At 34.5% G+C, this 23,658-nt stretch overlaps 1 protein-coding gene across 1 annotated transcript in view; it reads right to left on the bottom strand.

The window, feature by feature from the left end:
- Positions 1 to 23,658, bottom strand: part of ULK4 (unc-51 like kinase 4) — a gene marked incomplete at both ends in the record, with an annotated part of 49,810 nt that overhangs the window by 5,491 nt on the left and 20,661 nt on the right. The window contains 8 exons of the mRNA XM_010166256.1: positions 222 to 366; positions 464 to 515; positions 9,887 to 9,981; positions 10,072 to 10,123; positions 13,177 to 13,233; positions 13,564 to 13,685; positions 17,593 to 17,726; positions 20,915 to 21,042. Of these exons, the coding sequence (XP_010164558.1) occupies positions 222 to 366; positions 464 to 515; positions 9,887 to 9,981; positions 10,072 to 10,123; positions 13,177 to 13,233; positions 13,564 to 13,685; positions 17,593 to 17,726; positions 20,915 to 21,042 (785 nt within the window). The remainder of the gene's footprint in view (positions 1 to 221; positions 367 to 463; positions 516 to 9,886; positions 9,982 to 10,071; positions 10,124 to 13,176; positions 13,234 to 13,563; positions 13,686 to 17,592; positions 17,727 to 20,914; positions 21,043 to 23,658) is intronic.

The following is a 23,658-nucleotide window of genomic DNA, read 5'->3' as shown; positions in this document are numbered from 1 at the left end:
AGAAATGAATGTCACACAGAAATTGTGTATGTGTTGTATATGACAAAGTATGAAATAAACCTAGGAGAGAGATGTTGGGCACCGAACTCTGGCAGCAGTTAATAGCTATTCCTCTTTTTGTTTTGCCATTTAAACATAAAAAGGGTAGTTAAAACAAATACACTGTCAAAATGGATTGAGCATCAAGTTATTTCCCACTACAGGAGCAATATTATACTTACTGAGGCAGCAATGAATCTCTAATGAGAGACAGAAGCTTGCTGTTTGAGTCGAGGCTCTCCCCTTTCTCCTCAGCCATGACCTCGTGGCTTAAAAGCAGTGATGTGGTTTCTGAGAGCAACCGCAAGCTGAAGAGTCTCCATTCCACTTGAAAATAAAGGTGCCAAGAATGTGACCACACTGAAGTCTAATTAAAACAGAATGTGGAATTCATAGAAACTAGTTGATGTGGCTATATGCTTACCATTCTGACTGTGGACCAAAGAAACTAGTGGTGGGAGGACACAGTCTTCAACCTAAAACAGAAAATTAGAAAGATCTGGCTTAGATTACTCACAGGGGAAAAAAATAGAACAGAGATACACTATCATCTATGTTTATTCCACTGCTAGAGCCCTTAATCAAAGAGAAGAATAATCATGGAAATTCATCCATAATCACACTTACAAAGCCATCAAGTTAACGTTTTTCTTGTAAGCTGTCATAAAGTTACAGACAGTAATGTACTTTTGTATAGAAAAAAACAGTAGCTTAGGTATAATACGTTGAGAGTGAATTTTAACTTAAAATACAATATTCAGTGCAGACATAAGATACTAAGAAAAAAGAGTGTTAGAATAACTATTAATCTTGATGTTTTAACCCATAAACAAATCATCAAACAGAGTTCAGAAGAAATGTCCTTCTAGAACAAACCTGTATAGAACTAAAATACATCTGGAAAGATCTACTACCTCTAATGAATATCCTTAAGCTTAGTAGAGACTCTTGATAAAATTGTAACTTCTTCCATTCTTGTCAGACACAGCCTTCCATTAAAAATTAAATTTAGAGACTTAAGATTTGAAATATGAAAAAAATAATCCAGTCAATTTTTTATTGTCCATGACTGTACTGTTATACATTAATAATGTCACAGGACTAGTCATCTTGGTTCCATCTGAAATCATCTTATGGTAAACTAGATTATAACTCAGTTTTATATATCTAATATTACAAAAATAGTGTACTATTAGTATTCTCTATAAGAGAATGAATTGCTAAGTCTTAAGTCATTGGTAAAATACCATTTATTTAGACAGGCCATGCTTTGTTTTTGGGAAGAGGATGGACGGACAGCCCTGCAATTTTTAAGTATGCATCATGGATACACAGCTTGTCCTTGGATTTATTTATACAAATAAAATTACTGCGCAGGTTATCACTACACTGTGGACAGGATATGGTGTAACAAGACTGCATTACAATCCCCCATGTGTTTTCTTTCAGTGATTGATACTAGAAGATAGAATTTTTTCTGGAGTTATGCAGCTACTATTAAGAAACATCTACAGAAGCTGAAAGTACATATGAAAAGGGGTCACTAAACACAGTCAGCCTCTAGGCAGCAATAACTAAAATTAGCAGCTATTTCATTGTTGGTTGGTGGTCTCTGTTAAATTAATCTCTGATGTTAGGGGATTCCTTTAGTCCAGCTTTTTTTCACTTCTGAAAAAAACTACTAAAAGGTGCCTTTGTTACACACTTTCAATAAAAGAGGTAAAGGACTCTGCTTGAGGTATAGAAGTCTAACTACTCTTGCAAGTACAAGTGGTCTTTACACCTCCACAGATAGTGCTATATATCATAGATGTAGTGACTTCTGTAACACTTGATCATTTTGAAATATTTCATGGTCTTTTCAGTTACTATGCAATAAGATAAATAATAAAACTACATTGCACTCCAACAACTCCATTAGTGCAGTTTTCTAAACTGTTCTACAAATGGTGACTTACCAGTTATAACATACCTGGGAGGTAGGATAAAAAAAAAAATCCTACTGCAATGCTTCTCAAATGAAAAGGCACATTTAAGTGGTAAATTAAAGGTGTGAGACAGAAAAGAGGCAAAAAAGCAGCTCTCAATTGTCCAAAGTGACATAGGGACTCAGAATATTTATGAATCACACAGCAGCATTGACTCAGACTGATACCAATTAAGATGGCAGCATACAGCAGTATGATGCAACTTCAACTTCAGAACCTTCAAATCTTCTTTCACTTTCATCTAGTATTAACAGTAGTCTTGCCACATAAGTTATTGTAGTTAAGCCAGTCATAAGTCTTTTCTAAGATAAATATATTTTAAACTGTCATTGTAAAGACAATTCTTTAGGTCTTAAATAATTGTAGCAGCTTTTTCTGACCTTTTTCTAACACATACCTCAATTTTGGCAAACAAACTGTTTAGAATTGAATTCTTCACAGCAGGTTTTTGCCTCATTTCGGTTTGGTGTGGTGGGGAGATCAACCAAATAAAGCACTAATCCTATGAAAAATTATTTTGTGATGCAAGAGTTTATCAGAATGCATATGCTGAAGGAAGAAGCGAGTATTAAACTGTACATGAACTTTAAATCAGATACTTCCTAAGCCTGCAACCCTCATCTCCTCTCCATGCCATTTGGGTCACTGTTTTTTTACTAATGCGTACACAAATCTGTAAACAAGGTATGAATTAAGCAAGCAATTACTGAGCTGAAATAAACTGAAGTGTAATAGTACACAATATATTTTAATAATTCACCTGTAAATTATATATAAAGAAGCATGGTATTAGTATTTTGGCATTTTCTAGAGGGATTGAAACAAATAGAAGAATACTCAAACAAGGATTCATTTTTTCTTCTTTTAAATGATGGTGGTCTATACCAGCTGAACCCAGCACAAGGTAGTCAGATATTTTTCTTGTTTCAGTCTTTATCACTAAGATTGCTTACAAAAAAAAAGTGGGAAATATTCTTCTTTAAGCCTAAACAGACTAGATAGTTTAAATATGATCACAGCTATATCTGAGTTTCTACCACCTTCTAAATAGCCTGATATCCAGCTAATAACAAATCCCTAGCTGCACAAAGCCATCATTGTATCATTCTGTAATGATGGCATTCAAAGGCGATGCTGCCACAACGGTGTTGTTATCAGTATCCAAAATAGCAATGAAATACTAGAAACTTCCATATACGCTACATTCACATCTCCCAGCTACAATACATGTGTACAGGACCAAAAAAAAAAAATTTTTTTTTAAAAAATTACCTGGTAATTCTGTTTCTGACAATTGGAAAGGAGTAGAAAAAGTCAGAGAAATAGAGGAAGCATAAAGCACAACTCTAGTTTCTAGTAAAGTAACTCTTGAGTTAAGAAACTTCCTAAGCTGACACTGTATTTTTGCATTTATAATGCTTACTAGCCTTTTCTCCCATATACTTGCCCAATCCTATCTCAAATATATTTATACTTTTAGCATGTGCAATACCTATACCACTGAATTCCACATTTCAATTATGCTTTACAAAAAGGCACTTCCTTGTTTATTTTAAAGCCGCTAACTTGATGCCCACTTATTCTTATTTTATGAAAGCCATGAACAACTATTCCCAATTCATCTTTCCCATGCCTTTTATAATTTTATACTCTCAAGTCTTTTGTTTCAAAGCTGAAGTTCTTATCTACTCAGTCTCTCTTCGCATCACTGGGCTGTAGTTTTCCTTGTTAAGCTTCATTCCCTTTGAGAGTGAATGACCACAGCTGCATTCAATATTCAAGGCTTGAGGGCACCACAGACTTACCATGGCATAATGATGTTTTCTGCTTTTTTGTCTGATCTTTTACCAGTCATTTTTAATAATCTAGTTGTCTTTCTGATTACTGCTGAGTATGAAGCTATAATTTTCATAGAAAAATGATACTAAAAGATTTCCAGAACAGTTACAAGTAGTTTAGAGCCTGATACTGCATAAGCATACTTGGAATGATTTTCCCCATGTGTGTCACTTGACATTTATCCGTATTGAATTGCATGTCATTTTATTGTCCTTTCACTCAGTATCTTGAAACCTTCTGCAACTCTTCTGTCAGTTTTAATTTTCACTACTGTGAATAATTTAATGTCATCAGTCAGTTCTGTCACCTTCCTATTCATTCTCTTTTCTGCATTAGTTATAAATAGCACATGTTGCAACACAGATTTTTGTAAGGCACCATTCTTAATATACCTAATTTTTTTAAAACTGATCGTTGTTCTCTACTTAGTAAATTTTAACTAGTTAGAAGCTTATCTGTCAGAGGGTAAGAGAGAAGGGCCACTGATGGATTTGAAGAGTCTTCGGTGCATGAATTTGTAAAAATCATTTTGGAAATCCAAGTACACTATCCAAAACCAGAACGTCTGTCTCTATAATGTTCACTGATTTCTGCAAGGAAAACTCTATTAGTGAGGTATAAGCACTCAGAAAAAGCTGTACTCACTTTTCTACAGTATTTTATTACTTACAAAACTCAGATCTTTTGAAAACAAGGCACAAATTTTATAGAAATTCTTCTGCAAACTCTGTATGTTACTTGAACCTTCAGAAGAGAGAGAGAGATGCCACAGTGTCAGAGTAGTTAAGTATTCATCAGCTACTAGGAAGGTCTTGAAAGATAAAACTGTAATTTCAGTCCTTCTTTGCTTCTCTCCACTGTTCAGGAGATGTCAGACAAGCCTGCACCCTAAATATATTGTATCTGCTTTTTTAGAAACAAACCAACACTGCCTTGGCTTTACTTAACCTCACCAAGCAAAGTCCAAGCTCCAGAAGTACCACTAAAAAGCAGTTATAATACTGCAAGAGCCCACAGTGGGAGGATCCGATACACTAAATCTCTATTTAGTGGGAGGTATCCCCTAAGAATGATGACAGAGAACTAACCTTCCATTCACTTGTGCTAGTCAGCAAGGATGAATTCAACTATTCAACGTATACATGCAAACATCATGTATTAATGAACTAGCATATAACCAAACTCATCTGTTATTCCTTACAATTTAGGCTATGTCTGTAGGGATAGCTTAAGCCTCTTCTCAAGGTCACAGAATTGACCTTAATATGGCTAACATTACCAATTTAAAAAAATCAATCCCTTGATTAAAACTCTTTCTCAGCTCTTCAAATCTTAAGGCCAAAGTCTTGACATTTGGCGTTATACTGGCCAGACAGAAAAAGTAAACAGGCTTAAAGCCTGGTCCAATAGCATTTGTGAATCATGCTGTTCTCCAGGGAAAATCAGACCCAGGAATTAAACTTACATAAAGAAACTATTCCATCCATTCCATGCAGCTATTGTATCCAAACTTGCAAGTGACTAAGTCCATCACTTTATCCTTTCAGAGTTTTTCCTAGATGTATCTGGTTCTTTTCAGTGTGCATATGTTTAACTTACAACTATTGACAAATATCTTCTCCTTATCCACTATTCAAAGCAGAACATATCATCAGCTTCCAAACCCTTTTTCCCCAGTCACATGTAAGATCCACAACATCCAACATCACCTTGACATTTATTCTCATTAAATTCCACATACAAAGTTAATGCTGAAAGTGACCATGGAATTAAGATCATGCTGCCTTCAAACTTCTTAAAACATTTGCTGGAGGCACAGCATGCTCCTCAGTGTTTGAATATTGCTGGTAATCTCTCAGAATGTGATAGAAAAAATAATCTAATGCATGTTAGAATTAATTGGTGAGAAGGATGACATTTCTGTAATCTTTTTTGAAAAGTCTTCAGAACTTCAGAATCTTCATTGAGGTGTTTTTTATTTCTTACTTCTGGGAAGAGACAGCACTGATTGACTGACCCAATATGTCAATTAGTACAGAACTGGTTTCACAAAAAAGTCGCATGTCGTATGGATTAGCATAATGGACAGAAAGCCACATGGGGTGTAGAATTTTAATCTACTTGAAAGGAGAAAGTGATGGAAGAACTGCTGTACAACGTTCATATAGTCATACCCTTACACTGACATAATTAAGGTGTCAGTGGTTAGATCAGAACAGCCTGTGGATGAAGAACACCACTGATGCTGAATCAAGAAAAGACTAAGATGAGCAGAAAAAAGCACTTGCAGAAGTTTCTAACCCTTGTGTTGTCATCTTTGGTGAAAATAATAACTCTTATACTGTCAACCTGTAGATTTCCATGTCATTCTGTTTTTCCCTTGATTTCCTATCAAGCAACTCATCATGTTGGGGGTGCTTTTATTTTAGCCTAATTTTAACAATAAGTTTTAAAATCTTGAGGAGGAGAATTACTGCTGACAACTTTGGCCTCAACCAGCGAACTTTCATGCTTCAGGTAAAAGATCATCTGTGCAGCATACAGATCATTTTTGGGAGCTAGTCAGAATAGAGAAAGGACTCCCACAGGAACTGCCTGCCATCATGAACCTCACCACTGCTCAAAGTGCTCTGAATTAGCATATGTCCTTTTTTCAGACAAATAAATATACTTAACAGAGAAAAGAAAAATGCAAATGATATAGTCAGCACACAATTCTTCCACTTAATTATATCTAAACCTTTACCCACATTTGAAAATAAATATTGTTATAACACTTATTATCAAAATTTAATAAATATTTTTCCATTTTAGGTATGTGGAGGAAACAGGCAGTTGGACTTGTGTCAGTTTCAGAAACTGGGGTTTATATTCCACTCCAATCTTTAGAGACTCTTCCTGACGGCCTTCATCATCATATTTGCATACCTGGAAATCTACAGCTTTGTCAAAACTTGCTGAGTCACACTTACTGTTAGTCTTTACTTTTTATCTTGTAAAAATGCACACAACTGTATGTAAAATGAAATTACTGCTCACTACTGGCTTTCCTTTGAGCACTTTCAATTCATTTCCTTTGACTTTATCGCACTTCACAATATATGATACAGTCTGTTCCCACAGAAATGAATCTCCTCAATAACTGACTTCAGGTTGATGGTAATCAGAAATTTGGTCACAAAAAATCAATTTATTCCATTTTCTTTGTTCAAGGCACAAATATAAAGGCAAATCAAACATGAACTAAAACCCAGAACAAGCAATTCTTTTCTTCTCAAAGTGGAAAAGAACCTAAAATGTTGCTCTTAAATTCCTATTAACTTCCCCTTTTCCTATTGCAGCTAAACTAAAAACAGAACTTAAATGAAAAAAAATTACTGGTTCAGCTTACTTAACATAACCTCAATTTTTATTAAATTCGTTAAACTTTATTAGAAATGCATTTAATTTCTGATTAGAAACTTTAAAGCAATGTCACACTTGTAGTGGAAAAAAAACTGAATCCTCTCAAGAAGTGCCTTCCCTCCGCCCACTCTATAAAATGCTGTTTGTAACCAACTGTGTCTAAAAGAGCAATCCAGGCTTCAGAGATCAGCCTAGGATACACGTTTCTTTCCAGTAAAAGAGTTTCCTATTAACCACTGTTATACTTAAATATTGATCTGGAAGCTCATATATGTCTTGCTTCAACTTTTAAAAAAAGAACCAAGTTCCACTGGGTGCTGGCATTTATATTCATAGATTCTAGTCATGCTCAGCGAGCAGCAATTAGAAGACATCCCTTGAGTAACAGCAATTCTAAAAATATTCTGTATGCATCATAGAAGATGAAGTACCACTTTCCACTAAAGTAATGTATGCTGTACATTCAAGTATAATTAGCACACTAGACTTCGTAAATAGTATTAAACTAATTACTGTTTGCACCACTAGTGGCAGATGTGGTTAGAAATTATTAATTACAGTGGACAATTTCTTGAATTTAACATACCAAATACAAGGCAATTTCTCCACTTTATTTTGTGTGTGAATGGCTATTTGCTGAGTGTTCGGAGGGTTCTTTTAAATTAGGAAGAACAGTTACTTACGAAAATGAGCAAGTAAGTAACAGATTTTATTTTCTCAAAAAAAATATTCATTGACAGGGATATAATTATTTTTAGTTAATAAATTTCAAAACAAAACTATTCTAAATCAGGGAAACTATTCTACAAAAGTGCCGTGTGCTACAGACTCACAAGCACTAGATAGGCAGGAAATTTTTTCTCTAGCTACATAAGGTTAACCGGTGTGTTCAGATGGATTTTAAATAAACACCTGAGACTTTCAACATACGTGATGAAGTAAACTGTTCCCCAGATATGTAAATAGGTTAACTAAATTCACCTACTGGTAGCCAGGGCTTACTTAAAAGCAAGTGGGACAGTAATTCCCCAGCTTCAATACAATGTTCTGTGGAATGAGGGGACGGGAGCAGGTAAAGAAGGTTGGAAAGGGGAGCTGTCTTCTTGGCGCTGTTTTTTTTCAGGGGAAAAGCCATGGACCATTAAAGTTTAACCAGCTAGGGGAATTTAATGTGCTGACACAAGGTATTGCAATTTCAGTAAATGTTGATGGACCTCCATAAAAACTGGTACATATTTCTTTCAACGTAAGACACACTGACAACCCACAGAAGTAAAACAATTATTTTTAAAAGCTGAGGTGATTCTAGAATGATACAGTCATAATACAGTGACTCCTAAGCTGACAGGCATGTAAGGAGATACCAATAGGTATTCACACCTCACCTACATTTATGTTTCTTTTCTAGAATATCCTTTGTCATATTAAAGTAAGTCAAACTGTTTAGTTCTGCACTATTTCCCCTCTGACTATTAATTAGTTAGATTTTTGTGCATAAGGACCATTTTCTTGAATACCAGTTTTTCATGAGCATTAATGAAAATAAACATTAAACTTATTTAAATTCCTATTTAAATTTTTTACTAATTTAAATATTTTCACCTACTAAGGCTTTATAATCTAAATACTCAACTAACACACCAAATAGGATTTAGCTTCTGAAAACAATTAATTTCCAAGATCACTCATTCTTGTCTAGCACAATCCTTAAGATCACTCATTTTTATGAATTTATCAATTTGCTAACGCCTTTCTCAATTTAAGTGCTATATTGAGTGTGCCTTTAACCTAATTCCAATACAAATACATAAATGTCAGTTTGAATTAAATTGTCACCACAGTAAGTATGGTGGGTTACACTTTTGGTAGGAATTCAGGCACAAAAATGTGCTGGTACAGGTTACAATGATTTGTCAATCACCAATTCAAGCATTCCAACCTACTGGTTTGCCATCAACAGTTTCACAACGTCACTGTTCTGGATTCAGCTAGCTTAGCTCAAAGTAAACCATCTAACGAAAAACTTCAAAGAAAACAAATCTTTAGTGATGTAAGAAGCATACAGTATGTGGGTGTGGTAACTGTAATGAAATTTTAAGTAAGCAATTTGTTTTACTTAAACAAAAAATCCCCACCATAACTGCTATAAACTGTTACTCTTGATGATGATTTCATCAGGAAGAGTATTGATGGACTGGGATCTTCAGCCCTCAGAGGTGGTCTTTCCAAGCTATGTTAAAAGGATAATGACAAATGAAGCGGTGAAATTTTCACTGATATATAGCAACATATTCACTTTGAGGCTGAAGAAAGACTTATAGAATCAAGTGTTATATTTACAGAAAAATAATTTTAAGAACTGTTATTTCTAAACTTTAAGCCCTTCTCATTCTCCCTCTAACTTCTCAACTAAATATAGAAACCTCGGCCTGAATGCCTTTCTCCTTCTTTGAAAATTAAATCTCTCTATAAACAATAAGGATTTTTCCTGTCAAATAGAACCACAATACATTTTAAGCCATAATTTAAACAGTTTCTAAATCTTCAGAACATTCTATTATCAATGGAATTAAGGCCAATTAGCCTGCAACTGTTTAATTTGTTGTCAGACTTACAGTCAAGCGATGGATTGTCAGCAAGACAGGATGTTGTGTTACTGCTTCAAAGGTTGATAAAGTAGTCTTAATAAATTCTTCTGATGCAGCTTGCCCTATTAATAAAAATAATTATGTTTCTTTATAAAATGCAACAGTTACAATGCCTGCTTATAGAAGTACAGCAATATCATAGGTTACCTTACCTATTGCTCCATCCAAGTTTGTTTCTCCTGAATCTATCAATCTAATAAAATTCTACAGAAGAAGAGACACTTATGTTAAAACACTTTAGAAACAAAAATTAAGAAGCATAATCACTAATTACAAAATGAAATTTTTTAAGGGACCGTAAATACAAAATGTTAATGCATTTACATTAGGAAACACTGTCATAATAAAGATATGACAGACTGAAAGCATTCATGAACAATCTGTTATAATTTTGCAAGTCTGTAATGCTGCTGGACACTTAAACATAGAGTATAGCAAAGACTATTACTCTGACTGATGTCAGGAATGAAACATTTCCAGATAAATAGACAGTAATTAAAGTTCTTTATTGTTAAGAGAAAACTGTAATTTCTAAGACTTTGAACTACCTTGGATATGGCTATGTTAAAGTGACTCACTAAAAAGACCAAAGACTCCCCCGAAAATACATTTTTTTGGGTTTTGTACTATCATTTTGAGCTCCATGCATACTATACACACTATGGATACAGTTACACACAGGAGAACATACTAAAATGCATAACCTTCTATTAAAAATCACCTAAATGAGTCAAAATTTTGAGGAGCTGGGACAATGAAATATTAATAATCTGGGTTAAGTAAATATCATACAATTAGACCCATTATTCTTTTGCCTTTTAATCTTGATTTCACCCTTTTGCTTTCACTTATATGCATAGCTGTTAACTTCATGGGGGATGCAAAATACTTTATTAACATTTGCTAAAGAAAGAAAAATTTTCAGCAGAATTTATGCTTTTTTTACCAATGTAGTATTCAATACACAGAGAATTTACCATGGATAAACATCTTTCTCATTTTAAATTTGCACACATATCTATTTATTTATGATATAAAGCATTAAGAAAATGATGCTTGTTTTATATTTCACTATCAATTAAAATTTTGTTATTATACATTAAATTGGCAGAAGTGTCTACATGGGTTATCTTTTTCTCAGCATGTAAGAAACATCCGAAGGATTCTTCTCTAATTAAAAATACAGTTAGAAACTATACATTTCATAGTTTAAATACATCTCAGAAGCAGTAATGAAAAACAACTGCTTCTATTAAAAAAACAGTTATTTTATCTTCATGACCATTTGAAGAAAATTACTAGTTATTATCTAATCAACTTGTTTTGGAAGAGAGTATTAGTTTGTTTGCTCACTTAAGACAGTTTCACATCTGACCATAGTCTCAAGACCAGTTTGGAAAAGTCAATATAGCTGGTGCAAAAATTGTTCTGGTTACTAATGCTTATTTCCTTAATTTTATATTAGAAACACAACAAGAAGATATATTTATACAAAAACAACAACTCTCTGGGGTTTACTAAGCAATGGAGAGAAATGGTGTGTTTGTTCTGCCACAGGAGTGTCTGCCCTATGCACTCTGCTAGAAGCCTACCATTAGCTGTGCCTTTGGGGCAGAGCGTGTCCTCCATGTATTTCTATTCACAGCTGAAAACATGAAAGGACTGTCCCGACCCCCTATCAATTTCTTTGCACAACAGTACTGAAAATTACAGTGATGATGGAAATAACTTCAAAGCAGCAAGAAAAAAAAATTCTCAATGAACAACAGTTACAGGAAAATAACTACTCTTTCCTTCCAGATACCAAGCACTCATCTTTCCACTCCTAATAATTTCTTATTGTTAAGAGTAAGATTTTTTAATAAATCAGGAAAAAAATAAAAACAAAAAAACAAAACCAAACCAAAAAACCTGAAAGATTGACTTGCTAAAGTCTTAGAGGCCTCCATTATAGCACAGTACTTTGAAAAAGTACAAGCTGATGACTGAATGTCCCTTTACAGATGTCAGTAGGAATGTTGCTAAACACAAAATTCCAGAGTAGACTGTTGCCTGGTAGTATGGATAGTTACTCCTCCAGAAGTATTTTCTTTACTGATTTCATAACACAGTTCTATGAAATGGATCCAAATTTTATAATAATTTTTCAGATATACTACTTCCCCTCCCTTTTTAATGCGTAAATTGAAATAGTATGTGTAAATTCCTGAATTGCCTTGTTCGATGGAGACAGAAGGACAAGATGCAGGAAATATTCAGTAATCTCCTTCCTTGATCTGAGAGGAAAGCTGTGCTAGTGTACCTAGCCTGACTTCCTCAGTCAGTAACTCAAGCAAGTCAGAGTAACATCAAAAGAAAACTTACATTGTACCTGGTCTGCTGTACCTACATTGTTGACAGAAAAATTTCACCTTCTAGAAGGTTGATTCAAAACCACTAATAAATCTACTGCCTAGTTACAAATGCTTTAGAGAGACAAAAGGCTTTGTAATTCAATATCTACAGTTTTAATTTTTCTTTCTTCATTCTAATGCTAATTTTTATTAAAATATTTTCATAGAGCTAAATTAAACCCACATTTTCTTGAAATCAAGAGTCAAGAGAATGGAACCTGAACAGTAAACTTTAATCTGGCCATTTCACTGTTCATTTTCTATTGCTAATGTCATAAATAAATTCTAAAAAGTTCATTTTCTATTGCTAATGTCATAAATAGGTTGTAGATGTTAATATGAGACAAATATCTTAGTTCTGTAGGTTACAATAATCAGCTTTTAATCAACTGAATACAGTGTAAAAGTACTGGCAAGAAGAAAAAGCTGACAAAAGGAAATACCTTAAATATAGATTAGATTATAATTTATCTTTCCTTTCTACTCATAAAATACTAGCATAAACATCTAGAAAGAATATTCTGTGTAATTTGGAGCTAAACTCTTCTACTCTAAAATAAGACACACAGGAAATTCTCAGTTTATCAGAAATGCAGAGTTTCTCTATACTTGAACACAGGCTAGCATGTTTTCCCTTTGACCTACTTTGATTACTACAGAAAATATTTTCTTTGATTACTACAGAAAATATTTTCTGATAATATACACAGTTTAGAATATAATCAAAGCTTAAATTTTATATTCAGAATAAAATTCTCTCTCCAATTTATAAATTTAATATAAATAATTTTACATTAAAATAATTCCCCAAATTTTATGCATATCTAAATTTTGTAAAGATTTAATTTAGATGGTTATACTCACAAGTAAGGTTCCGTAGTTGAAAAGAAACTCCTCTGTGACTATCTGGGGACGAAATACCTATTTGAATTTAGCAAAAGTTGAAAAAATTAAATTAAATGCACACGTTATGACCAGAAAAAGTAAAACATGTATTTCCCAGCCATGTTAAAAAACGAGGACAAAAAAATTTATTTGCTTCTATCATCAGAGTTGTCTTACAATGTGCAAATATAAGGCTTAAATCTTTAATCCTGTTAAATAGCTGGAATACTCATCAACACATCTACACAATAATAAAAGTTCTATTTTATCCATTCTGATCCTGATCAGCAGAAATTAGATTTTGGGACACTGCAACAGTTTGTCTTTTGTTTAACAATCTTTGGGGGAGGGGGGCGAAAAATCTACCTGGGATGTTACAAGATGAAGCACTACAGGCATCATGGGAAGGCACATCTTCAGCTGTTTGGCCTGAACCGTTGATGGGTGTTTACGTCCAGATACATTAGTTAAGGCAGCGAGAATGTCACCTACAGGAAACAACATTTCAGACTGATCCAACATAATTGCCTTACTAAACAACAGCAAATGACGTATAAAACATCTCGGTTCCAGTATCCTCCGTTCAATCCCATCTTCTCTCTCCTGCTGAGAATTCACGTGGCTGCACAATAAATCAGGCTGATCCAGCACTTGTCTTTCCCAACTCAATGTTCAGCCGGGCCAGTTTCCTGCTCTGGCTACAGGGACAGGCGTTCAAATGTGACTTGTAGCAAAACAGTGAGGATAGAAATATAAAGCAGCTGTAGAAGCAAAGATGAAATTACCCTTTTTGGCAGAGTGGACTTATATCGGCTGTAGGTAGCTATGTATGCATGGCATTATACTCTTGAAATTCTGTGGATGCAATTCTACTTCCAGTGAAATAAAAAGTAAAATTCTCATTACTTCCATCTGACCAAGAGCTGGATTAGTAGGTGACATAATGCTCAAGCAGTATGTTTTTTTTCCTGCAGCATAGTTCCACTGGAAGAAACAAAACTCTCCTATTTCCAAAAGATCCCTCTACCAGCCATGCACACACGCATTCTCATACACAAGTTTAACAATGATGCAAGTGACCTAAGGCAACAGGAATTCTCATGTTCTCATGAAAGATGTAGCAGCAGGCCAACAAGAGAACTTAGTTCCCTCCATAACAAACCTCAGACACAATAAAGAGGGAACTAAATTTTAATTGCAACAGTGAAAATTATACCTCAAAATTCAGAAGAGACGTAAAAATCAAGGAGCGTTATGCTAATTTTGTACTACATTAACTATTGTCTCAGAAAAGCAAGACCCCTTCTGCACAGGATAAAGGACAGAAGCAGCAGGAGAAAAGTCACAACTCATATGCAAAGAAGGTAAATTCTGTTGCTACAGCTTGAAAATATTAAAAGCCAAATCCTGTCTTGAAAGAACACTTACTGTATTTTTTTCCCTAATGAGAGAGCTGCACAAAACTGCAAAAGGGAAATCACATAGACATTAAAGAAATAAAGGATGAGATTTGGTATTTTATACCGTTTTCATGCCAGAAAAGGCCCTTCCTTTCAGGGTAAGTCACAGGGTTTATTCATGTTGAATAATACCAGTGCTTTTCTTCTGCTCCCATGGAGTTCAATTTTCAAAATAAGCAGGCATGACAGAGCCTGGCACTAGAGCAGGTTGTAAAAATACTGAGCCTCAAAGATTTGACTCATTCTATAATGTGCTGCTCAAAAAAAAGAAAAAAGCATTGCCTAAAACTCTCCAAATACATCAACTATTTGTTTTTTCATCGATGCATTTTTGTTTTGAATTACTCATAATCCTGTAATTCAACAAGACCTCTCTGTGGTTAGCAACAAATAATTTACTGAACAATATACTCTCTTTCTGTGTTTTAAGGCCTATGTAATCATCACATTTGCCAATTTTACAGTTGATAAATAGATAGATATGGTTACTTTAATTTTTAGCATGATCTAAGCAATTTATATCTACTTCCTAGAAATGAGTTAAATATCATAAATGAATAAATAAACTTAATTTCTTACCTAGAGCAACTGATTTTTTTTTTAATTATCCACAAGATTAACAATTTATTTCATTTGTTTAGATGTATCTTTAGAGCCAATTTCTACAACTTCTTAATATATTTGGTTTATAGCTACATCTGGTGGAAGAAGATGGGATCAGTAAGGAGCTTACATAAATGCATATTAAAAAAGCCAGCTTTTAACTGTTCCGCTTTGAAAAACTGGTTATTTTTCTCAGGAGCCCATGGCTTTTACCTCCTCAAGCAGGATGTGTTCCTTTGTCATACTCACAGCAATAAAAAGAAAAAGCCTTTGACAAATGTGGGCAAATATGGACAGATAGCTTTAACAATTAAAAAAAAAAAATCAACACACTAATCTAGCTTAGAAAGGTAAAGAAAGTGTAAAAAATTTGTTTGATATATCAGTTGTCAACAATACATTGAAATTGTACATCAGGAGTAAAAAAACCCAGCAGAATACAAGCAATTGATGTACTAGGCATTATAATGATTGTAGCGGTATCTTTGATGCATAATACTTTCAGGTTCTGAGGAAATATCAAAGCCTCCTATATTAGTGGAATATAGTACATATAGACAGCAGGAGGTGAATTACTGCCTCGAACCCTTATAGTCTGTGACTTCCAAATCCTGAAACATAGCAAATATGTGAACCTGACATTTGTTTAGAAAAAAGGGGATCAGGTATTTGCAGCAAGGCAAAAATTTGCATTGTCATAGGAAGTAAAGTTTCTTTTATAATACCAGCATGACACTAGGTCTACCAACCTTGCTCCCTTTCTTTTCTTTACTACACACAGCATTTCCTTCCTGTCTTCCTATTCAGCTTTCTTATTCTATTCTGTGGAAGATCTCACCAGCCAGAAGCTTTAATAACAATTTTAATGATGACTCAGACTGGTCATACCAATCTTTTTCCTTCCTCCCTTCTTGTTTCCTTCTTTCTCCTTTCTCTGTCTTTCCTTCCCTCCACCCTGCCCTCCCCCTCTCTTGCTCCATCCCTACTCCCCCTCTGCCCTTCCCTCCACTCAGTTCCTTTTTTTTCTCTTCCTCTTCCCTGCTCTTTCTTCCTACCCTTTCCTCCCTTCATCTCTCCCTCCTCCTACTTCCCTTCCTCTTTCTTCCCTAACTCCATTCCTTCCCTTCTTCCCTTTCTTCCTTCAATTGCTCCTAGTTAACTTTTTCAAACAAAAAACCCTCATCTTCTCTCATATAACATACTTCACAGCTTTTTCCAGGAAAGACAATCCTACCGTTCTTACTCATCTAAGGTAATTTATGTGACATTTCTATTATTCAATATCAACCCTATCTTCAAGTCTCACCAACAGAGCCACCTTCATTTTTCAAGATTTTATCTATTACCTTTGTATTAATGGCCAAAATTCTTATCCCATTTCATCACCTTCTCTTGACTGACTCTTCAGACTCTCAAACTAATTTCTTTCTACTCCTGTTTCTTCTCTGGTTGCCTAGTGAGTCCAAATTATGCCCTGCAATTTGCAGGATTTGTCCTATTGGCATGCATGCCATTCACTGTTCCTTCTGCAAGTCCCCTCTTCCTCAGTACCTCATCCCACTATGACAAGTTTGAGCATATTCAGTGATGACAGGACTTTAGCTGCTATACTCAAGCAAATTTCTGTTTGAACATATACGAACAGCACAAAGTTCAAAGTAGCTTTTCATCATTCCAAAGGCTCAAATACTAGTGAAATTTGAGCAGACATTCATAAAATTGTCTAAATTTATATCCTTGGCACAAAAGCTACTTTGATGAAAAACCTCAAGTCCTTATTCCTAAGTATAAGGGATGGGCTGAGGTAGCACTGATGTTCTCTCAGAAAATCTTTCCATCTTTTCTTAAACACGAGTAAATCAGTTTCAGACATCTAGAACAACTGAAGTATCTAGACTGAAATTTTTCAGAAAAATTGCCTGAAGCAAATACCCAACATAAAAGTTTCAGTGTGAGTGATTAACATGGACTCACAGATATGCCCTGTTACACCTCTCCTAGCTCTGTGCTTTATGAGGCAAATTTGCTCTCAGGTTTTTCAATGTTTGGAATCTTTTTAGGACATTGATAAAACTTCTTGTACATCTGGGCCTCATTCCTGACTGAGTTGATGGGGCTTACCATTCAACAAATACAAAACATTAATACAGGAAATCATGCATTCCAATACAAGATATCTGATCATGATATAATTAAAAACTTCATGAAGCTGATATCATGTTAACTTTATGTAATCAGACAATAGTCTTTCCCACCTGTATAGGTAAGGAATATTTGTTTCTTGAGGGAGTAAGCAAAGGTAAGATTTGTTCAGTTAACCAACTGAATTTACCTAGAATTCCTGGCAGCTCCTGCACTATGTGATAGATGAGAAGATCCAGGCATTTTGACAGGTATTCACTGCCACCTTGCTGCTCTTTTCCTGGTGTGGTCTTTCTGCTGTCTCTTTCAATATACATCACGAGTCTACATTTAAGAAAGTGCAAAACATTACCTCTCATAACAAAAAAAATGACACTATATCTCAAAAATACTACTGAACCAGACATTTCTAGTATCTGTGGTTATAATCACGACGATACATTAGTTTTGGCTCTGTAATTTTTTTGCCATTTTAGACTTTCCCTTTCAAATAAATCTATTTTTAACATAACACAAATGGTTGTGTCAAGGAACAAGATGAAAGAAACCCTTAAGCTACCGTAAGTAAGTGCAACTCTACTAGTTTAAATGAATATCTGATGCTAACATAAGGAGTGAATCCCTTTGCAGGCTTGACAGATGTTAATTTTAAAATCCACTTTATTTTGACATATATGACCAATATGCATAATATGAGCAAAAGACTGAAGACATTAATTTTCAACATGTAAGAACTCATAAAGCAAGAATAATTTAAATTAATGTAACAAGAGATCAATCTTTCAGTCAAGAAAAATCATACTAGATAAATCAAACTCTGGTCTATCAAAATGTTAGCACGAGTTAGAATTGCCATATTGAAAAAGATAAAAGTGCAAACTAATCCAACATCCTTTCTCTAGAAATCTGGTGTTCAAGATTTCCAAAGACAAAACCAATGCTTCTATTCTAACTGGTAAGCGCTGTGTAGCTATGCCATTCTGCAGAATGACATTTCTCATAGTAAACTATGGTAACTGATTTATTAGCCATTGCCTAGCTTACAAGAGATGGCTTTAATAATACACCTGTAACAGAATGCTTCAGGCAATATTTTAAAATGCTCATTTGAATAGACAGAAGTCCCAGACTTCCCTTTAGGGGTATAATATTGACATCTTTGTTTCACGTTCAAGCTCCCTGGGGGTCCTGTACAAAAAACTGTCAGACACAGGTGAGTGAAATCCATGCTCCCTATTTTAAGAATGTAGTTCAGTATTATCTTTTTTTCCCCCCAATATTCTTCTTATAATCAATGCATATTTATAGAAGTATGAAAAGAACTTATTTAAACTGCCTCAAGTGCACACAACAAAACTGCAGGACTCACAACCTCGACATTTCATTCTAGAAGGTATTTCCATCAAAAAGACCGTTTATTCAATAAAATAAAAAACTACCTAAGAAAGCATTTTGCAGGATTAGGCCTCTAAACAATGTATAATTGTTATGGAACACCACAACTCACCTCATCCTTCCTGAACTGTGCTACAGACAAAAAGGTAGAGAGAAATAAAAAGATCTGTTCAGGAACTACCTTTCCCCTCTGCAATAGCCCAGATGCAACACATTCAGCTGCACTTCCTACAGCCTATGGGGACATCTTTTATTGCTCTTGCAACCTCTGGAAATTGTAATAAATTACAAGGAATTTTGATTTGTCTGGTAGAAGAGAATTGCTTAAACATCTGACGTTATACTTCAAATAGCATTTTCCTTAAAAAAAAAAAAAAAGTCTCTTTAATATAAAAAATTGAATATTTTATATTAAAATAGTATAAAGCTCTCAAGCCTTTCCAGACAAGCACGTAGTTTTTACTCAAAAACTGTTTAACTTTGGGGAAAAAAAAAAAAAAGACAAAAGATTAGAGTTTGTATGGATTTTTTTTTTCCTTTAAGAAAATGGTTCCATGATTTAACAAGCATCAGATTCTATATGGAAATATGTTTAGATCTGTTTAAGTTTTACTTAAAATCAGTTGAACAGACTTCACCATGAGTGGTTTTATTGCGGGGCATGGAGAAGTGGGTTCATTTCTTAAAAGCACGTTCTATTAGTTAATCACATCTGAGAAGCATACAAAGTAGCCTCATTTGTTCTGAGACAGGAAAGATAGAAAGTTTACATAAACTTAAGAGTTCTCTCTTATTGTCTTGTTCTTCCCATCACAAAATTGTCTTTCACATAAAGATTTTCTAAAAATATTCATAACTATTCTTTCCCTGATAGTACTGTTCAACTAAACATTGTGTTGAGAATTGTACAGATCTATATATAGTCATGAAAGCATTAGTAACTCTATTTTCCTGATGTTTTTCATTAACCAGAACACATCACCTGATAAAACATTTCTGGAAGTATAAAAAGATACACATAGAAAAGAAACTTGGATTCAGTACTTATTCTCTATGATCTACAAAAATAGAGATATCTACAGATTTGTATGTGAGTGGAGTGGTCTATAATGACAGCTCCCCACAAGATGTTCTCTCACAATGGCTTCATGGTGTAGCTCATCTGCTCCTTCCAATTCAGCTTTTAGCTCCAATGCATATGTCTTAATTCTTCTCAAACATCAATATAAGATATAAACTTACATTTGCTGTAAGTGTACTTAAATTTACAGCTACCTTCAAGCCGCATTCTTTTTTACTTTCAGTTCCAAACCTGTTTTATTCCAATACCACAAAAACTGGGTTTACACTACATTTTGCTGTTCTTCATAATGAACAGTAGAAGGTAAAAATCCCAAATAAAATTTCGTCCATCTTACTTCTCTAAGTAAGTAATAACCCCGAAACGTGGTATCAACTTACATTCTAACAGAGTCTAATTTCCTTTTTTTCTGATATGGGAATGTTTTTGTGCAATCAGAAGACACAAAAATTCAAATTACTATTCCACTGCGAGTCAACTATAATTTTAGAGAAGTTACTTCTTGCAAAGTATTTGAAAAAATAGAAACAAATAAAATACTTCATGTAAAAGTCACAGGAATTCGGTGGTCATTATATAAATCACTCCAACAACACATATAGCCAAGAAATATTATTTTACCTTGAATGTTCCTATACGCAAAAGACTATGGATTATACCACACCCCAAGATGATGAGGGTACATGATAGACCTTTTCATTTTGCTTTCATACCATAGCAGCAACTGTTGCAGTATTTGTTATGGTTCACCCAAAGCAAAATCTGCTCCTTGCTAATGATCACTGGGACCACAAGTTACTTTAAAAGATGGGCTCTCCCTGTAAACCAGTGGTTTCCCCTTGTGAGTAATCATTGTCTGATGACCTCAGACAAAAGAGAACACTCTTGACATTCTCATGAATAAAAGGATTCCTATTACACAGAAAATAGCTCACTCCTAAAACACTGTCTCAAAAATGCCACACATTTTCAAGGATTTCAGGTACAACTTTGAAAATGGACATTACATCTCTAATTAGCTCTGTTCTCACCTTACCTTGCTTGACAACTGAGTAGCAACATCTCCCTGTTATTAATTAAAACTTGTAGCAGGACCAGAAAGGCTTTTGCTCGAATAAAAGTTGAAGGACTTTCAAGTAAACGAGTAACTGTAGTCACAAAATCCTTGGTGGAAATAAACACAAATATATTAATATTATTTTATGGAAAAAGGTTACTTGCACTGTATTTTAACACTGTACACATTTTAAATTTGCACATTTTCATGCATATTCTGTATTAGTAAGGTACTTTCATGTCACTCCTATCAAAGAAACCACAAACAAATAAATTCCATAAAACACTACTAAATAAATTCTGTCCAGGACAGACTGGCCTAGTGCAAAGCTGGTTTGTACATCTTCTCAACAGCTGCAACAAGTAAAAACTATGTACTATGTCCAAAATGGTACAAAATGAATGACAAAATATGACAGAACTCACATTTTAAAATGTCTTACCTTAAGGATAAACTAGGATATTTTAATATATTTATTCTAAAAGAAGACTGAAGGATTTTCAGAATACAGAAATATTTCAGCACAACTATGACTAAATGTTTACCTATTAATTCCTAAAAGATTAAAAGCAACACTTTCGTGGGATACAATCAAGTCTACATCAGACTCTAAATTACACAACAGATGCTCCAAATAGATGGCAAAACTGTTTCTACCTTCTCTAAACTGACTTTATTTTGGGTTCATGAAGTGAAGAACACCTTCTCAAGGAACAGCCCAAATTAGGACTTGGAAAGAAAGAAAAAGGATAACCGGCACACAGAAGGAGCCACACCTTTCCTAATCCACTAACCATTATCTATTCCTATGAAAACATCAATTGATAAGATGCTAAGTTCCCTCCTAACTCCTTCCTTCCTGTAAATCCAAATGAAATAATAATTTAAAAAGTTTAACAAGGGTAGTTAGAAATAAAGAATGACCACAGTATATTTCCCTTCAAAAGTTTATCAGTGGTTAACTGACTGCATTCTGAAATCACAGCTTGCTGCTTTTCTCCCTCTCTATTTTGCCCCGTATATTGAAAGGATTTTCTTCTCTGGTTTCTGGAATGTGGCCTGACATGTGGAAAGACGTGAGATTCATGTGTACTGCCTCAACTTCCAGGGGAATAAAGCTGAGAATCAGTAGAAGGAAGAAAAGAGCTCTCACGCTATGAAAAACTGAATTAAGTATTATGAGTTGTCGAAAGCGTAAAATGAGGATCACTGATGCTCTGTCCAATGATATGTTGGAACTCCTGAAGAATCAAAGGAGAAAAAAGAAAAGGAAAAAAAAAAAAAGACAAAAAACCCCATATGGACTATCTACCTCTGAGGAATAAAACTACCTGTGGTACACATCTGTACTCACTCTGCAAAGGCCAATTGGGCTATTTGGTATAAATAAATAAATAAATAATCAGTCTTCAAAAATGACCTTGCTGGCAGCAGCAATGGTGTTTTTGGATCAGGTCTTCATCAGAATGATCAACTGAGACAGAATTTACAAACTGAGTCAACTGGCTCTATCCAAGAATTCGACTGAGCACAAATGGCCTCATTTGCAGAAATTACCTTCAGACACTTGAGCTGGATTCTCAAGGGTACGACACTACAGAATAAAGTGCCTCGTGTGTGCCTGCATGTTGTGTACGAAGTTTAAAATGCTGCTGTGTGACACAAATTTAACATACTAGGCATTATTCAAATTTCCCCTTTTGCTGACAGAATAACTGAAAATTGTCATAAAACTGAAAACCAACACTGAATGTAACGTATTAGATCAGTCTTTGCAATAATTAACTATATTTCTTCACAGAGACTGGAAAAAGAACAGGAGTGTAAGAGTTGGCCAACAAACCATCAGATTTTATTCAGATACCATTTAACAATGTCTTCAAAAGCAGTCAGCACAGACAGTAACCACAGAAATCCCAGAAAAAAACCCAAACAAAACCACAATTGTTATTAATAATTCTAGTACTGTTTTGTTGTATTTCTGTAATTTACTTCATAAACAGAAGAGTTCCTCAACCTTGCGGTTAAAAAGCATAAGCTGTGTAAAGTTTCCTGCTTTAAACACTTCAACAGCTTATGGAGCATGACTTGTAGCTCCTCCAGCATGAACCTGAGCAGTAAAGTTCTTAAGTTACAATCTACTAAAAGCAACGGTTGAAATTTTAATAAAGTAGGGTTTTTTAAGGAAATTACTTAAAATAACAAAAACAACAAAAAAGCTTTATGTTAAGAAACCCTGTAAAACCTCAGACATAGTGAAAGAGTATATAAAATGCAACACTGCCTGCTAACAAGAATGGACCTGGTAGACCAAGAACAGAGGCACCATGACAATGACACAGGCAACTACAAGCCAAAGCACATCTGACTATTTTTAGTCCTCACGCTCTGGAAAGCAAGAACACTTCAATGTAACATGTGAGGTTACCATGGCTTAAGACAACACTGACAGTTAAAATCAGTTGCATTAGACTTATCTGTAAATGTTCTAATAATCTGTCTTAAAAAATAAATGTGACATTTTGGAATTTGCTTTTCTGGCTGGTCAGAGGACTGCAAAGCAGCAACAGCTTATCCAAAGAAAATTTGAAGCACATCTTTGCTGACCTGCAGAATTCAATGTATTAGAGAAGCCAAAAATTGCTGAAAAACCATCTAATATATTAATTTTTAATAATTTCACTCTTATCTTTTTCTTCCCTGTCCACAACTGTTTGATGTAT

Source organism: Antrostomus carolinensis, unplaced genomic scaffold, assembly GCF_000700745.2.
Source record: "Antrostomus carolinensis isolate BGI_N321 unplaced genomic scaffold, ASM70074v2 scaffold6754, whole genome shotgun sequence".
NCBI classification, from domain to species: domain Eukaryota; kingdom Metazoa; phylum Chordata; class Aves; order Caprimulgiformes; family Caprimulgidae; genus Antrostomus; species Antrostomus carolinensis.
Note: the sequence above shows the minus strand (reverse complement) of the source record. Positions and strands in the feature narration are given on the sequence as shown.